The sequence below is a fragment of the Gossypium arboreum genome, chromosome 11 (assembly GCF_025698485.1).
Source record: "Gossypium arboreum isolate Shixiya-1 chromosome 11, ASM2569848v2, whole genome shotgun sequence".
NCBI lineage: Eukaryota > Viridiplantae > Streptophyta > Magnoliopsida > Malvales > Malvaceae > Gossypium > Gossypium arboreum.
In genome coordinates this window covers 14,146,807-14,162,718 of record NC_069080.1, presented here as the reverse complement: position 1 = coordinate 14,162,718, position 15,912 = coordinate 14,146,807, and the positions used below count along the sequence as shown (strand labels likewise).

The 15,912-nt window shown below is 33.2% G+C and overlaps 1 protein-coding gene and 1 long non-coding RNA gene across 2 annotated transcripts; one reads left to right on the top strand and one right to left on the bottom strand.

The window, feature by feature from the left end:
• The first annotated feature begins 2,584 nt into the window (after positions 1 to 2,584).
• LOC108471181 (type I inositol polyphosphate 5-phosphatase 4-like) lies at positions 2,585 to 6,833 on the top strand. Its single transcript, XM_017772785.2, has 11 exons — positions 2,585 to 3,354; positions 3,651 to 3,719; positions 3,866 to 3,953; positions 4,038 to 4,142; positions 4,242 to 4,866; positions 4,957 to 5,150; positions 5,276 to 5,384; positions 5,484 to 5,632; positions 5,737 to 6,079; positions 6,187 to 6,256; positions 6,350 to 6,833. Exons 1-9 carry the CDS (start codon positions 3,261 to 3,263, stop codon positions 5,960 to 5,962), a joined length of 1,659 nt encoding a protein of 552 aa, XP_017628274.1. The 5' UTR covers positions 2,585 to 3,260; the 3' UTR covers positions 5,963 to 6,079; positions 6,187 to 6,256; positions 6,350 to 6,833.
• Positions 6,834 to 8,639: 1,806 nt separating this feature from the next.
• Positions 8,640 to 9,692, bottom strand: LOC128284219 (uncharacterized). Its single transcript, XR_008274592.1, has 2 exons — positions 9,231 to 9,692; positions 8,640 to 8,924 (listed from the first exon to the last, which is right to left on the bottom strand). It is a non-coding gene; the product is annotated as an uncharacterized LOC128284219 (long non-coding RNA).
• Positions 9,693 to 15,912: the final 6,220 nt, after the last annotated feature.

Genomic DNA, 15,912 nt, shown 5'->3' with positions numbered 1-15,912 from the left:
GAATTGTATTTGAATTGATTAAATTGTATGTGAAATGTATGTTTAAATTTGTTATAAGTCCAGTAATGCTCCGTAACCTTATTTAAGCGTTGAATACGGGTGAGGGGTGTTACAAACTACCTAAGTGTCCACCTCACTGTTGGTTGTCGAGAAATCGGCTAGCCAGTATTCCATAAAAAAAAAACACCTTGTTGAGTAAGGTTCCATTCACTGTCTTCGTCATCACATCCTCATCTTGTAGCTCGAAATCTTCTTCTGGAGCCAATATCAATTTAGCTTTATACAAATCATCGCCCACATTACACTCAAAGTCAACCAACGTTTTGTAAATTACACTCAAAGTAACTATTTTGATAATTTATCCTACTAATAATAATTAGCTAAAATTTTCAAGATAAATATGTTATTGCCTAGGATCAAATTAGGGACCTTTAATGTGTAAGACTAATGTGATAACCACTACATCACAACAACCTTCTATGCAAATTGTATTATTAATTTAGTAAAAAGCATATGATTTTTTATAAATTTATATATGATAAATGAATTATATAAAATCACTTCATTAATAAACAAACATAAATTCTAAAATTCATTAAGAGTAAATAAATATCGTCAAACTAGGCATGTATATCATGAATGGTTTTTTCCTTTTTTTTTTTTTTTCTTCTTTCTTCTTTCTTGTGATATTTGTGAAGTTAACAAACGTTTCAGTCAATAAGCCAAATAATTTCTTTGGCACAATTCAAGGCCTTCTAACATCATGCCTTCCTTCTTCAAAGACATTTTTTTCAATTTAAGTGAGTGTTTTATGTTTTTAGCATGGTAGTAATGATAAAATCATGAAAAACTAAAGATATACATAAATTGGATAATCAATCTAGCAAAAAATAGAAATTGTGCTCTAAACATTTTGACAATTTTCAATTTACTTTCGAAAACAAAAAAAGATAAGCAGAAAAAGCACATGAATTTACTTTGTTCATTACCAAGCGAAGAGAGAAGGAAATGACCATATAATGGATAGTCGTACAATCATAGGATTTTAGGTGTCATCAATTTGTTAGTTAATTTTATAATTTTTCATAATTATATGATTAAAATAAAAATTTATTAATAATTAAATAATTAATTGTGCAATTTATAGTGATATGACGGCTCACATTAACATCTATTAGCAAATTAATGGAAGCGTCACTTAAATAGCTAATTTCAAATAATTGAATAATTAAATTGTAATCTTTTATAATTTAATGATTAAAATTTAAACTGTTTTAAAATTATCTATTGAAAAAAACATATATTTAAATTTTTTGAAAAATAAATATAAACTTTAATAAATAATAAAAATAAAATAAATAATAATAATAATGGACCCCAATCCAACAAGCTATTGTCGTATTCTTCAAACCTCAGAATCACTTATGAGTCTTCCACGGGATTTTTACTAAACTAGGACAAAAAAAATAAAAAAATATCAAAATAATACAAATAAAAAGTTATGTATTAAAATGGTACATTTGGGGTGGTGCTGCCTATGGCAGAGGCGTGACCACCCCATGTCCAATCAAAAATTACTTGTTGCTGTTTGTTAAATTGTAACGCAGGACTGAAATGTCATAATATAACTTATTCAGAAATTTATTATGCAATTGTTCCATTTAGAATGACTGTTATAAAAAAAAAGGGTAAAGGTGCCGCCTGACAGTGTGGCAGCACCAAACTTAAAATATAACTAATTGCTTTGTTAGCCCTCCTTATTTATTATTTTCTTTTTATTTCCCTTCAATTCACTATATTGTTTTTAACAAGCCTTTAACCTATTTTTGTAGTTAAATAAGCCCTTAACTTATGATTTTTACTCATAAAAGCCTTCATTTTAATATTAAAGTAAATATATTTTACCCAAAGTAAAACTATTTAAAAATATAAATTAATTCACATTTTATGTTGATGTGAATAGTTTATTAAATAAAAATAAAATTTTAAAATTTCTTAAGAGTGCTTATATACATGATATTCTTAACTACTCTTTCAAAAATTTTGATTACTTTTTAGATTTTATGTTGATGTTAAAGTGTATATAATTTTATTGCATCAACAAAAATTAAGATAAAAGCTTGAAATTTAAAATATATTTACTTTAATATTAAAATGAAGGGTTTTTATGAGTAAAAATCAAAAGTTAAGGGCTTATTTAACTACAAAAATAGGTTAAGGGCTTGTTTGAAAACAATATAATGAATTGAAGGGAAATAAAAAGAAAATAATAAATAAGGAGAGCTAACAAGAAAATTAGCCATATTTTAAGTTTAGTGTCGCCAGATTGTCAGCCGGCACCCTTATCCTTTTATTTATAGCAATCATTCTAAATGGAACAATTGCATAATAGATCCCTGAATAAATTATATTATTACATTTAATCCCATGCCGCAATTTAATAGACAGTAACAATAATTTTTTATTAGACATGGGTGGTCACGCCTATGCCATCGGCACCACCCCAAATGTACCATTTTGGTACATAATTTTATTTGTATTATTTTGATATTTTTTTATTTTTTTTTGTCCTTAGTTTAGTAAAAATCCCGTCTTCGCTTCCACACTTCAGTTGTTGTCTGGCCCCCTCTTCTGTTCATTCATTTTTCCTCTCTTTTTGGTCTGTTATATCTTCGACTTCTCCAGCAGAAAAACTTAATTAGTGTAACACCAAAGAAAACAAGATGGGGAAAATGCCCAACTGGACTTTTTTGGATTTCGCTTTCAGCTTGTTGAAGATAAATTATTAATGCAAATTAAAAAAGACTGGAACTTCCTTTGCTCCCTTTCTTGTTTTCTGTTCATTCCCTAAGGGAACAGAGGAATGCCCTTCTCTAGTTCTCTTGCATCTCTTTTGCTATCATTCAAAATTAAACCATTTGTATCTTCCATTATTTTCAGCGCTAAGCTTGAACTTTCCCACCCGTTTCTTTTAAAGCCCTGTTTTCAAGATTGTTTTTTGTCTTTTGTACGTTTCCTGTTTGTCTTTGTTTATGTTTTTTAAAACGAAAATAACATGTCATAGTTGAGCCAAAAGAAGCAACTTCACTGAATCATAATAATTTCTGCTTGGAAAGGCTATATGAAAGCTGTGGCACAATGAGAGATGGGAACACTAAGAAGGAGCAAGGTTATATTGAGACAAGCCAGAAACCCATTTGATTCTTCTGTCATTTTTTGTAAAGTATGAGATTGCTGTTTATGTCAAGTGTATTTCCCTAATGAAGATTTCATGGCCCAAGACATTGATCAAGAAGTGGTTGAACATCAAGAGTAAAGCTGAGGACTTTCATGCTAATGATATTGATTATGAAGGTGGCTTTTAATTCTGTTTTAGTCTTTCTTTTCTGAAAGTGAAAAGTGTCTTGATTTTAGATTCTTTGTGGCCCTGGACATTGGGGTTATACTACTTCTATGATTTTACTCTTTGTTTTATACAAAAATGTATCTTTTTTTGTTCTTAATTTTGAGTGGCTTGATGCTTTCCTTTAGCAGTTCAAGATCTGGAATTTGTTTTCTTCTCTTTTGCTTTATTTTTTTTACGCTGTTTGCGGATAGAGTTAAAGAGAAAGATGACCTTTAACAACTTTATATGGTGTTTTCTTTTTCAGATGTTGATGAACATTGGAGACGCAACTTCTCTGAGAGGGAGGCATGCACCATTAAGAAAAGTAAAACAGGTTCCTGATTGCTTTGCACCATCTTTCTTTAATCTCCCTTTTCCCAAAAATTTTAATTAAAACCCAATGTTTAGAACTTAATATTATTTCAATCTGTTCCGTTTCTCTTCTATGCAAATTTTTCTAATTAGTTACATGGATGCTAGAGAGATTGAGCAAGAGGTATTCTGATCGAGTTCCACTAAGTAAGATTGACCTTGATGGCTCACAAGCTATAGATGTCCATAATTATAGGTATATATATGTTGCATTCTTAATTGATTTCTGGTTTTGAGTTGTGTTGTTGAATAAGTAATTTTTGGTTCTATATGTGCGCAGGGTCTTTGTAGCTACATGGAATGTAGCTGGGAAATCTCCTCCTAGTTATTTGAATCTCGAAGATTGGCTTCATACCTCTCCTCCTGCTGACATTTATGTTCTCGGGTATGTCAAACTAGTCCAGGTTTCTTCTACATCCTCTTGGAAAAACTAGTTTGATGATGGTAACTAAAGCCTCTATGATCCTTTAATTTGGCCTTTTAGGTTTCAAGAAATCATTCCTTTAAATGCTGGTAATGTTTTGGGCACTGAAGACAATGGACCAGCTAGGAAATGGCTAGCTCTCATTAGGAAGACCCTGAATAGTGTTCCCAGCACCGGTGGTGGATGCCATACACCTTCACCTTCACTAATACCAGATCCACCCGTAGAATTGGATGCTGACTTTGAAGGATCGACAAGGCAAAGAGCTTCATCTTTCTTCCACAGACGATCATGTCAATCCTTGAGTCATAGCAACATGGAGATGTCACAACCCCGGCTTGATCATCGGTTCAGTGTTTGTGATCGTGTTATCTTTGGGCATAGACCAAGTGATTACGATCCTAGTTTCAGATGGGGTTCCTCTATCTCTGATGACGAGAATGAACATGGGGATTCACCAAGTAACACTCAGTATTCGCAACATTCTCCAATGTCCTGTGGTGGATTTTTCTCGGCAGAGGAAAGCAATAGACAGATGGGGCATTCAAGGTATTCTTTGGTGGCCAGCAAACAAATGGTTGGAATATTTCTAACTATATGGGTGAAGAGTGATCTTAGAGATGATGTGCACAGCATGAAAGTGTCATGTGTTGGCAGAGGATTGATGGGTTATCTTGGAAACAAGGTACATTTTTGCCTTATGAAACTTTCTCTGATTTGAGAATATTTGTTGAACTTGGAATAAGTGAGGCATACTCATTCTCGGATGTTCCAGGGTTCCATTTCTATTAGCATGTGTTTGCATCAAACCAGCTTTTGCTTCATCTGTAGTCATTTAACCTCTGGGCAAAAGGAAGGTGATGAACTCCGAAGAAACTCTGATGTTATGGAGATCCTCAGAAAGACGAGATTTCCCAGGGTTCATGGAATGGGGGATGACAATTCTCCCCAAATGATTCTGGAACACGAGTAAGCCTTTATATGTTAAATTTGGACTCTATTCATGCTTGTCAGATTAAGATACTGCATTGTTTTGCCAGAAATTTAGTCTTAGCCTTTGGTATAAATTGCAAGTTTTAAATGTCTTGGCATAGTCGCATCATATGGCTTGGGGATTTGAATTATCGGATTGCTCTGTCATACCGTTTTGCGAAGGCTCTAGTTGAGATGTGCAATTGGAAAGCCCTGTTAGAGAATGACCAGGCATGTTATACTTGATACATTTTCATGTCCAATTCTCAAGGAGCTTTGCACTGCTCTCAATTTAATTCCTATGAGACTTACACATTGATGGTTTTCCAGCTTCGTATAGAGCAAAGACGGGGCCATGTTTTCAAGGGATGGAGTGAAGGAAGAATATATTTCCCTCCCACATACAAGTATTCAAATAATTCAGACAGATATGCTGGGGAGGACCAGCACCTAAGGGAGAAGAGAAGAACTCCCGCATGGTAATCTCCCTATTTACCTTCTTTTAAGCAATTGGAGGAACTTTTATGTTTATGAGAAGAAATTCACATAAATTTGCTTTTATAAAGAACTGATATTTGTGAAGGTGTGACCGTATACTGTGGTATGGAAGAGGCCTCTGTCAGTTATCTTATGTTCGTGGGGAGTCAAAGTTCTCAGATCATAGGCCTGTTTATAGTGTATTTTCAGCAGAGGTTGTGTCTATTAACCATAGCCGAATCTGGAAAAACTCGAGTTGTTCCAGTGCCAGGATCGAGGTTGAAGAGCTGCTGCCACTGTCACATGGATACACAGAACTCAGCTTCTTTTGACATAATTTCTACCAATCCATATTCTATGATACATGCTTGAGGAAAATGAGACAGGACATGTTAGTAATACATAAAAGGTTTCATGAAGAAAGTATAATTCTCTCCTCAATTAGCCAGGTACTGCAGCTGTAAATAATGCCTTTTTACCCTGTTAAAAGTGTTTTGATCAACTTGAGAATATCTGCTGCTTTTTCTAATCCGTTGATTACTCCTTCATTTTACAGGTGGGATGCCCTGTGGAATCTGTACCTCGGTGGCAATAACAACGAACTCGTGGCTGCAGTCCAGAAGAAGGTTGGTCTGTCCTTTTTATAGTTTGTATCTAATTTCTTATCCTAAATTCATTTGTCTGATTACTTTGTACATGACTTCTCCCCATTGCAACAGGTACAAATTGTATATTGTCATTCCAGATGTTCGCGGCATATCATTGCCTCACCTCAAATTAAATGCCTAGCTGCTAAAATGAAAAAAGTCCAGCTTCGAAAAGGCATCCATGACCTAGTTGTTACTGTGTCCTTTTCCAAATTCCATCGGGAAAACATTTCGAAAATAAAATACAAGGTAATAATGGATTACTTTACCATCATATTTGGTAATTGACATGTCTCAACGTGAAGTTTTTTTACTTGTGAGATCAGTTTATGAGTGTAGAACTAGAAGTTTCATTGCTCCTAGGCTACACCTGAGAGTCCCTTTTGTAAATTGCAGCAAAACTAAGAGTTCCAAATAAATAAATAAATAAAAGAAAAGGAAGAAATTGCATTATCAGTTTGTCATTTCCATTTTGTAGAAGATAAAATTCCTTGTAATGTGATGGGTGCTAGTTTGTTTGATTATTCTGTGCAATGAAAATCGCCCCTTCGGGTAATATATATGTATATATTACCGAATGTAAATTCGAATTTTAATTAACAAATTACTTAATTCACAAGTAACCATGCCATTTCCAAAAGACCGATCTAATCTACTAATGTCTTTTTTTAAGACAAATGAATCCCAATAAAAACCCGAAACCTACTCTCATTCAAGAGGCAAATTTATGGTTTCAAATTTCAAGAGATCCCTCCTTCAGCTATTATCATCACCAAGCATTGAAGACATTCAACTGTGAATGCTAATTTTGAAGTAATGTGTGGTGCTTAGCTTTGGTAATTATTTTTTGTGCAGAGGTTAGGTTGGGCGTAACTTTTAGACTAAACCAACCCTTAGAAACTGTCAGAAGCAAAAATATATATAGATATATAAAACTGAAGGTGTAATAATTTCTTCCTTATTTATTTGTATTATAATTTTCTAATACAAACATTTATTTTTACATTTAAAATATTTGTATTAATTTTTTTTACAAAATAGTTACATTAAAATTCAAATTTTCGATAATGGAATTTCAAATGTAAATCAAAAGCATGAATAAAAGTTCTTGTGATAATATAAAGAGAAAAATTCATAGAAGAAAATCGGCATTCCTTGCTAATATTTCTAGCTTATTTTCTATGATTCTCACTTCAATGCTATCCACGTAATGATTAATGTGATCGGGGTGGCTCAACAAACTGCTCTAAATGTATAGCATTTAACCACTCGGAAATAATTAATGAGGATGAAATTTGGTATCGCAAAATTCAATTATGACTTTAAGCCTTTAACTAATCTCTCAAATTAGATCGATCTGGTTCTTACTAAGTCCTGAAATATGTTGGAACTTCAAACTTCTAAATCCGCAACATCGTTGAGTGCTTGAGCAATCTCTTCACATTCAACAGGTTTGAATTTATAATAACAATAATAATTGCCGTAAAGTCCTTGAATATGGTAGCTAAGATATCTACTCCAAGGGCGCCAGTTTGGGTTAGGTGCTAAAGAAGGGGGGACCCCTATACCCTTTCTTTTTCTTCTCCTCAAATTGAGGATTCCGATTCTGGAACATGGACTTGTCAACAAACATAGTTAGTGAAAACTAGATTACAAGCATTTGTTGCTTTCAAATGGGGGGATGAATTCCAGCTTCAACTTGGGTGTTACGTATAAAGCCAAAACTGCCGACTCATAGAAACAGGCAACAATTAGGTGTGACGTGAGTACTGTCAAAACTGTAATTCAACAGTCAAACAAAATGGAAACAAAGAGTTTATTTTGGGTGGGGTGCATGCAGGGCAGGCAAAAACAATGCAATGGTGGGGGCCCTGCGGGGGCGTGTGAGCTTCTTATTGATTGTGTGATGAAACTGAAACGACTACTAATTTTTTGAAATAGTCACATATTTGGACGGTAGGTACGTTACAGGTTGAAAGAGAATCCATAAAGCTTGAGGAATCAAGATCCACAGACAGACTGACATGACATTAGTGGAGCAATAGTACTGCATGCATGGGGACCCGGGAATTCCCATGCCCTGCCTATTATTTAACCATCGCTAGCTTTTCTTATTTTACAACTACTTCTTGTTCCTTAAAGTCCAGCATGAAAACTTCTAAACTTTGATAAAGTGAAAGACAATTCTTAAGCCGTATAATCTCGATGAAAATGGTGGGATGGTGATATCCAAATTTTAATGGTTCATTTCCAGATAAAAAAGTTATTACCATCATCAACATCAAGATCTCTCAAGCCATGGTGAATATAAATATGGAGTGTAGTGGGCCAAATTTGCCCAGCCCGTATAAAGAAAAAAAAATTAAAACAATAATAAATAATAATAAAAAAATCCACTGTCCATTACAGCCCATTACAAAAAATCAAGCCCAAACAATCCATTTAAAACCGGACCCAAACTTACAAGGCTCGATAGGCCCACTGCTTTTAGAACAGACAGAACCCTAGGGTTCTTTTTTTTCTAGCGCTGCAGCCGATCCCAACCTCCATGCCTCCAACAGCCACGCCACACCCAGTACCCGAGCACCAGCACACGGCCCTCGTACGCCATGCCCGCACCTCCGTACGATGCCAGTGGACTCTGTACCTGCAAACAAATACAAAAACACCAGCACAACAAAGAAAGAGGAGAAAAGAAACAAAACTTGTATTTTCTTTTTCATTTCTTTTTCTCTCTGTTTTCGGCTATAAAAGCCGTGTAATAACGGTTGTATTTTCTTCCTTTTTTTTACGCAACAAAAAACACGAATACAAACACAGACAATATACGCAATAGAAAAGCAATAGACGAATCGAAAGGTGATTCATTCACAATCTCCCTCCCTTATTTTCCTTTTCTTCTCTCATTTTACCTTTTTTGAATCGAATGTATGAAAAGAGAAACGAAACTTACCTGCGTTTGATGTCTTCGAATCCTCGCTTGCTTCGCTACGATTGAAACCAAGCGGTGATTCGGGGTTCGTGAGCAAGACATGCGAATCTTTCAGTTCGATGAAGCCTGGATTGACTCTTGAGTGAGTCGAAAGGATAGGCAAGAGAACAGGCCTTCGAAAGGCTGATTAAACGACGAAGGGCGAAGGCACCCTAGTTTTTTCTTTCTTGCTATTTGAAAATGGCTGCAGACCCTCTTAGGGTTTCTTTCGGTGGCCATAAAGGGGCCCTCCAAACGTCACCGTTTTAGGCCGAATTAATGGCCTCAAAACGACTGCGTCCAAAGCTGCAGCCCGATGACCTGACCCGCACACGCTCAAGATCCGCTTGTCTTGTCACGGATGGGCTATTTTCGACGCAAGTCCCTCCCCTTTCGCGCCATATCTAAATCAACCCATGTTCTTGCCTTGTTTGTTTTTAATTTGACCCTGATGATTTACACTCATTTGCAAATGGATCTGGTATATTGCCAGTTTTAGTCCCTAGCTGTTTTCGCGCATTGGCTATTGGTCCTTCCATTGTTTCTGTTTATTTTCAAATTTACCTTGTGTGTTATAGTTTAATTTTAATTAGGTCTTTTTATTTTATAACTTTATAATCTTTTTCATTTATTTACTTGTATATTTTAAACAATTTTGATAATCATTTTTTTAGTGTTGTAGATTCGTTTTTTGTAATATTATTATCATACTTTGTATATCTTAAATGTTTATTTCTTTCATGTTATTAGGCATATACATGTTTTATAATAATCCTAATGCTTCATACATATAATGTTTTATTCTAACTATGTATTTTAGCATATATCTTGCCACGATAATACATTTTGTTTATACATATATATTTTGCATAAAATTATTTTTCTATTTGCTTATATTAGTACATATATTCGGTTTATATATTATTAAATCTATACACATTATCATTTCTTTATAAATTTGCATGTGTTCTCTTTAAAATTTATATATACATATACACATTAATACACTTATTACTTTAATAGATTTTTATTTTAAAACACCTTTCGCTTTGTAATTTACCAAATATTTTCTTTATGTATATATGAAATAATTTTAAAAGCTTTTTAATTATAAAATTATTATTGTTATCTTTTTTGAATATTTCTTTATATTATATTGCTTTTGTGTTTTATATAGCCTATTATTTAAATGTTTTGATATAAGGATATGTATGGTTTTAGACCAACCAAAATTATATATATATATATATTATTATTAATCTCATTCTTTTTATAAATTTATATGTACGTTTTTTTACAAGTCTATTTTGGGCATTTTGTTTTGTCATGTATTTTTCAGATCATATTTTTTATTATTATTATCATATATTTTGTTAACTTCGAATAAATTCGTGTTTAAAATATTTTACGTGTAATTTGATTTTTATTCTATAACATCTATTCCAAAAATCATATAGCTACCCATAGTTTTCATGCAAATTTGTCAACTTATGTATGGGTCCATTTATTCGTTATTATTTTAAAACCGTTTTATAGCGCATTGGCTTCTAATTGCTATGTTGTTTTTATATCTTGCATTGGTTATTCTATATCATGCAATGTATATCATTGTGGCATATTATTGTATGTATTGTTTTGTTTGTATGACTGTTATATTATCATTTTCGTCATTGTATTATTATGTCAATTATCCTTCATGCGCTATTGTAATTGGGTTGCATTTTTAGGTTAGCTATATTTAATTATTAGTTTGCTAATCGATTGCATCTCATATGTGCCGGTTATCCCATATCATTATTTTTCACTCGGTTTGCGAAATGTGGTTTTTATAAAATTCAAATCTTTATGATTAACTCCGTCTCATTTCAAAAAATGCATTAATACGTTTTAAGCTAATTTTATAAGTATTCATTTAAAAACTCTCTAAAACGAAGACGAGATTCGATATTTGGCAATTCGCGGAATAGTGCCCTAACGTGTTGGGTTGCAATTTCGCGTTTACTCAAAATAATCAAATATCCCTTCAAAATTTCACCCATGCCTTTTTAAAATTCTTTGAAACGAAGGTGATGTGCGATATTTGGCAATTTGCGGAATTGTGCCCTAACGTGCTGGGTTGCAATTTCTCGGTTGCTTAAAATAATCAAATATCCCTTCAAAATTTCATTCATGTCTTTTAAAAATTATTTAAAACGAAGGCAATATTCGATGTTTGACAATTCGAGAATCATGCCTTATCGTGCTGGGTTGTGATCTTTCGTTTGCTCAAAACAATCGAATATTCCTTTATATTCTCACTCATGTTTATTAAAAATACTTTAAAACGAAGATGATGTTCAATGTTTGGCGATTTGAGAATCGTGCCCTATCGTGCTGGGTTGCGCTTTTTCATTGGTTCAAAACAATTGAAGATCCCTTCGGAATTTCACTCATGTTTTCTAAAAACTCTTGAAAACGGAAGAAATGTTCGATGTTTGGCAATTCGGGGAATAGTGCCCTATCGTGCTGAGTTGCAATCTCCCATTCGTTCAAAATAATCGAGTATCTCTTCGAAATTTCACTCATATTTTCTAAGGCAAGGCAATGGTCAATGTTTGGAAATTCGAGGAATCGTGCCCTACTGTGCTGGGTTTCGGTTTTCCGTTGAACTAAATAGTGAGCGTCCTTTTGTGATTTCCAAATTAAAAATTTTCGGACGTCGAAACAAGAAGATTTCTGGCGACCAACTCGGGTTATTCAAATGTTATAAAAAAGGAACCACGTTTCAAAAAACATTTTTAAATTTTAGACATAAGGACAACATTTAATCGATTCGGTACCAATTTTGGGTGTAGTGAGGGTGCTAAACCTTCCTCATGCGTAACCGACTCCCAAACTCGTTTTTTCTCAAAAGTTCGTAGATCAAAATCTTTGTTTTAATAAACCAAAAACGTTTTATTAAAATAACCTCATTTTTGGTGATCCGATCACACCAAACAAAAAAATCGGTAGCGACTCCATATTTTACTTTCAAAAATTCGATTCCCCCATTCTTTTATCAAATTTAAATATAAATTTTTTTTAAAAAAAAAAAGGGGTGGTTTAGACATGGAGTAATACCAAAAAATCATCAAGAATAACCGTCACATCAAATTCAACCTCATTCAATAATTTCAATTTTTTAAACTTACCCACATCCAAGGTAGCCACATTAACCTATACCCTAGTTCGAGTCTAAATTTAAACTCTAAAAGAGGTAATCATAAAATAAGAGTTTTACTTTAAGCCTTCTTCCATCTATCAATACCCTCTCCCCTAGGGTGTTGTCTGTGGGAATTTTGGACGAAAAGTTATGACTTAGTCGACTCAGAATACCCTAGAAATACAAATCAACAAGGTCAACAACAAGCAAGGTGACCAATATTATCAGAAAATCAATACTACAACAGTATGGTAAACGTGATTATTACCGGTAAACCTCTTCTCAGGAACAATACTATCAACAATAATAAGTAGAATATTACTATGGCAGTCAACATGGCCAACCGGATGACCAAGGAAACTACTAACAGTAGGCTCAATAGAACTACCACCAAGATACTATAACCAACCAAATCTTGCGGGAGACAATCATCAACCGCAAGGTCAAGAGGTTAAAGAACCCAGCTATGCAAAATAATATCCCAACGACACAACAATATGTAGAGCTCCAAGAACAATTCAGTTTCTTGTTGAAGAAATATAACCAACAGTAAAGTGAGCAACAGCAAAACACTTAGATTATTCACGAGCTTAAAGCGAAGGGAGACTATTACTAATGCACGAAGAAGCTCTTGTTGAAAGTTCATTGATTTAAAACCAAAACCCTAATAATGAAGAAGCTCTTTTCAATCTATGTTCACCGTTGTCAGATGGTTGCCTAACTCCGATATTTTCTTCTTCTTAATGAGATTTTCTCCTTGATCTTTTTGGTTGAGCCTTCGTTGTTTGGAACTCTTTGACTAGTACTCCTAACTGATTCTAGTACATTTTAGTCGGTTTTTTTTTTTACTATTTTGATTAATTCTCTTTTATTTGATTTTATTCTATCCCTTTACTTCAAGAAAAGGGTGTTTGAATCATTTGATAGTGGATTTTCTTTGAATCATGATTTTAGTTGAAGGGAAAATAGTGAATAGGTTAAGAATAAATGGTTGCCAGTTGATTGAGTTAAAAGGTGAGGCATAAGATTGACAATGGCTTTGTTACGGTTTGGGGCTTAAGTTATTGTTGATACTGTTTGGATTATCGGGTTAGGATATAGTGGTGCAAAAATTGAATAAGCAAAATGTAAATTTGTAAATTTACAAATAATTTATAAGCGAACTTGTAACTTTTTTAAATTAAATGACTAAATTGTAAATTTATAAATAATTGATTGGCCAAATTGTAAATTTAATTGTCTCCACATCTAAGGTACCTTAACAACTTAACAGGCCAATGGTCAACTTGTAACTATCACATGATTCAATGATAAATTTATAACTTTTTATTATTTATCCAAATTTAATTTGCCTTGGGTTTGATATTTATCATATAAGACATTCCATTTTTTATACTTATTTGTAATGTTTTTTAATTTTTAGTTACACTTGGAGAATCATGTTTGAATGAGTAATCTCCACTTTGTTGATTGAGATCCAAATTGGGCATTGCTAAAGCTTGTGCAACAGATTTGATATAGATGAAAGAAAAAATAGAATTATATACACTTTTTCCGTGTTTTGGTCCAAATTTAAAGCAGACTATAAATCAAAGTTTAATTGAAAGGGTTTTCTTTTTTCCTTTATCAGAAGTTTAATTGAAAATTGTAACTTTGGTTGACGTGCATAGCAGACAGAAAATACGAGTGAGGGTGGATGCTTGCATGGCTGATAAAAATGGGCACTTTAGCATCTGTTTAACGAAGCAAACAATCTGCCTTTAAAGTACGTGGATACCCAACATATGTATATGCCTGATGATTATCGCATGTAGAAGAAGCAAAAAGAAAAGGAGCAGAGAAGCGAGGAAGGAGGGGTGGGTCGCGGGGACTCGTCTTCCCAAAATCAACTTTATCCCAAACCATTCGACTGCAAAGATTCCTCACATTTAAAATAATAATAAAATTTTATTAATTTTAATCTTTATTGAATCCATCAAAAATAAATTTTTACATTTAAAAAGTATATAAATAGTGGTATAAGGAGTAAGATCGATTTCACAAAAGTTGAGATATTTAAATTTGTTATTCGATTTAATCAGGTTGCGTGCCAAGCAACTGTCATGCCTACAATGTATGACAGTGTGAGAATTTAAATCTAATAAAATTATTGAAATCGAAATAACAGTAAAAATAGATAAAAAAGAAATTAAATTGAATAAACCAATATGATGATATTCTAGCTCCAGGCTCAATTTTTGCTTCAAGTTTCGAACCGGTCCTTAATAATAAGTCTTCTCCTTCAATCAATAAGTCAATTATAGTGATTGAAGATACCTTAGACTACCAACCCTTTCGTCTGTAAATTAATTGCGGGAATGCCTAACAACTAATCTTTACCAAATGAACAACGATAAAACACGCGTCCATGATTTAGCTCTTCAATCGAACCGATAGCCTCAACTACTCAGGTGGTTTAAATTCAATTACTATTTCCTTTAACGGATCCAACCAATCACTTAATTAAACATACCAATGTATTATTCGATAGACTGAATACACTAGACAATCATTTCTGTTCTTCCAATTGTACTCTTATCAATACAATTTTATAAGACGATAGTATCCATCTCCTAAATAATAATAAAAAATACTAAATAAATATTTTTAGATATGATTTAGGATCTCACAACTCTCTCCCAAATTAACTATCTGCCTAAAATTAAATGATACGCAGATTTAAGTAAAAAAAAAATGAAGGAAAGAAAATTTAATAATGAAATTGCGCAACCTTGCGCATGCAAAGAAAGAAACAAAATGGAGAAAGCACACCAAATTGAAATTGAATTGTGGTAATCCAAAGTACAGGCCCATCTATACATATATATAATATGCCTTTAAAAATAAAAATATAATAGATAACAAAGTGAAGAAAAAATAGACTTAGTCTGCCTAATGGCACACTCTCGTCTTCTCATGTGGCATGCCTTTGAACCCTTTCCTTTTCCTCGTTTTCTTTGTTGGTTTCTTTGTCGGATAATTGCTTATTTGGGACGTCATGATTCTATCTGTTTGCTTTCATTCTGTCGATGGTTCGTCTATTTGTCTGCTTGGGTTCTGACGTTTTGTCTGTGTATGGAGGAAGAAATTGCGGGGCTGTCTATGGTGATGGTAACGAGGAACCATGGCAAATCATTTCAACAATAATATTAACGTTCAATCATATTATAAATCACACATAGTCAACTTAAGGAACAAACATGTTTAATTCATATAAAATGAACTCACAAAAAGTGTTTTTAGAATTAAACAGAGTAAATTACGGAGTTAAGATTGAAATCTAAACTCTATTCATCAAATTTCAACATGATGTCTCGAGATAAGATACAATTTATTTTTAAAAATTTTTCTTCGATGATGACATGTCTAGAGACATTAAAATCTATGTCTCGAAGCATAGCTTCTCAAGTCTGTAGATAAGTCTCGAGATAAATCTCTCTTGTT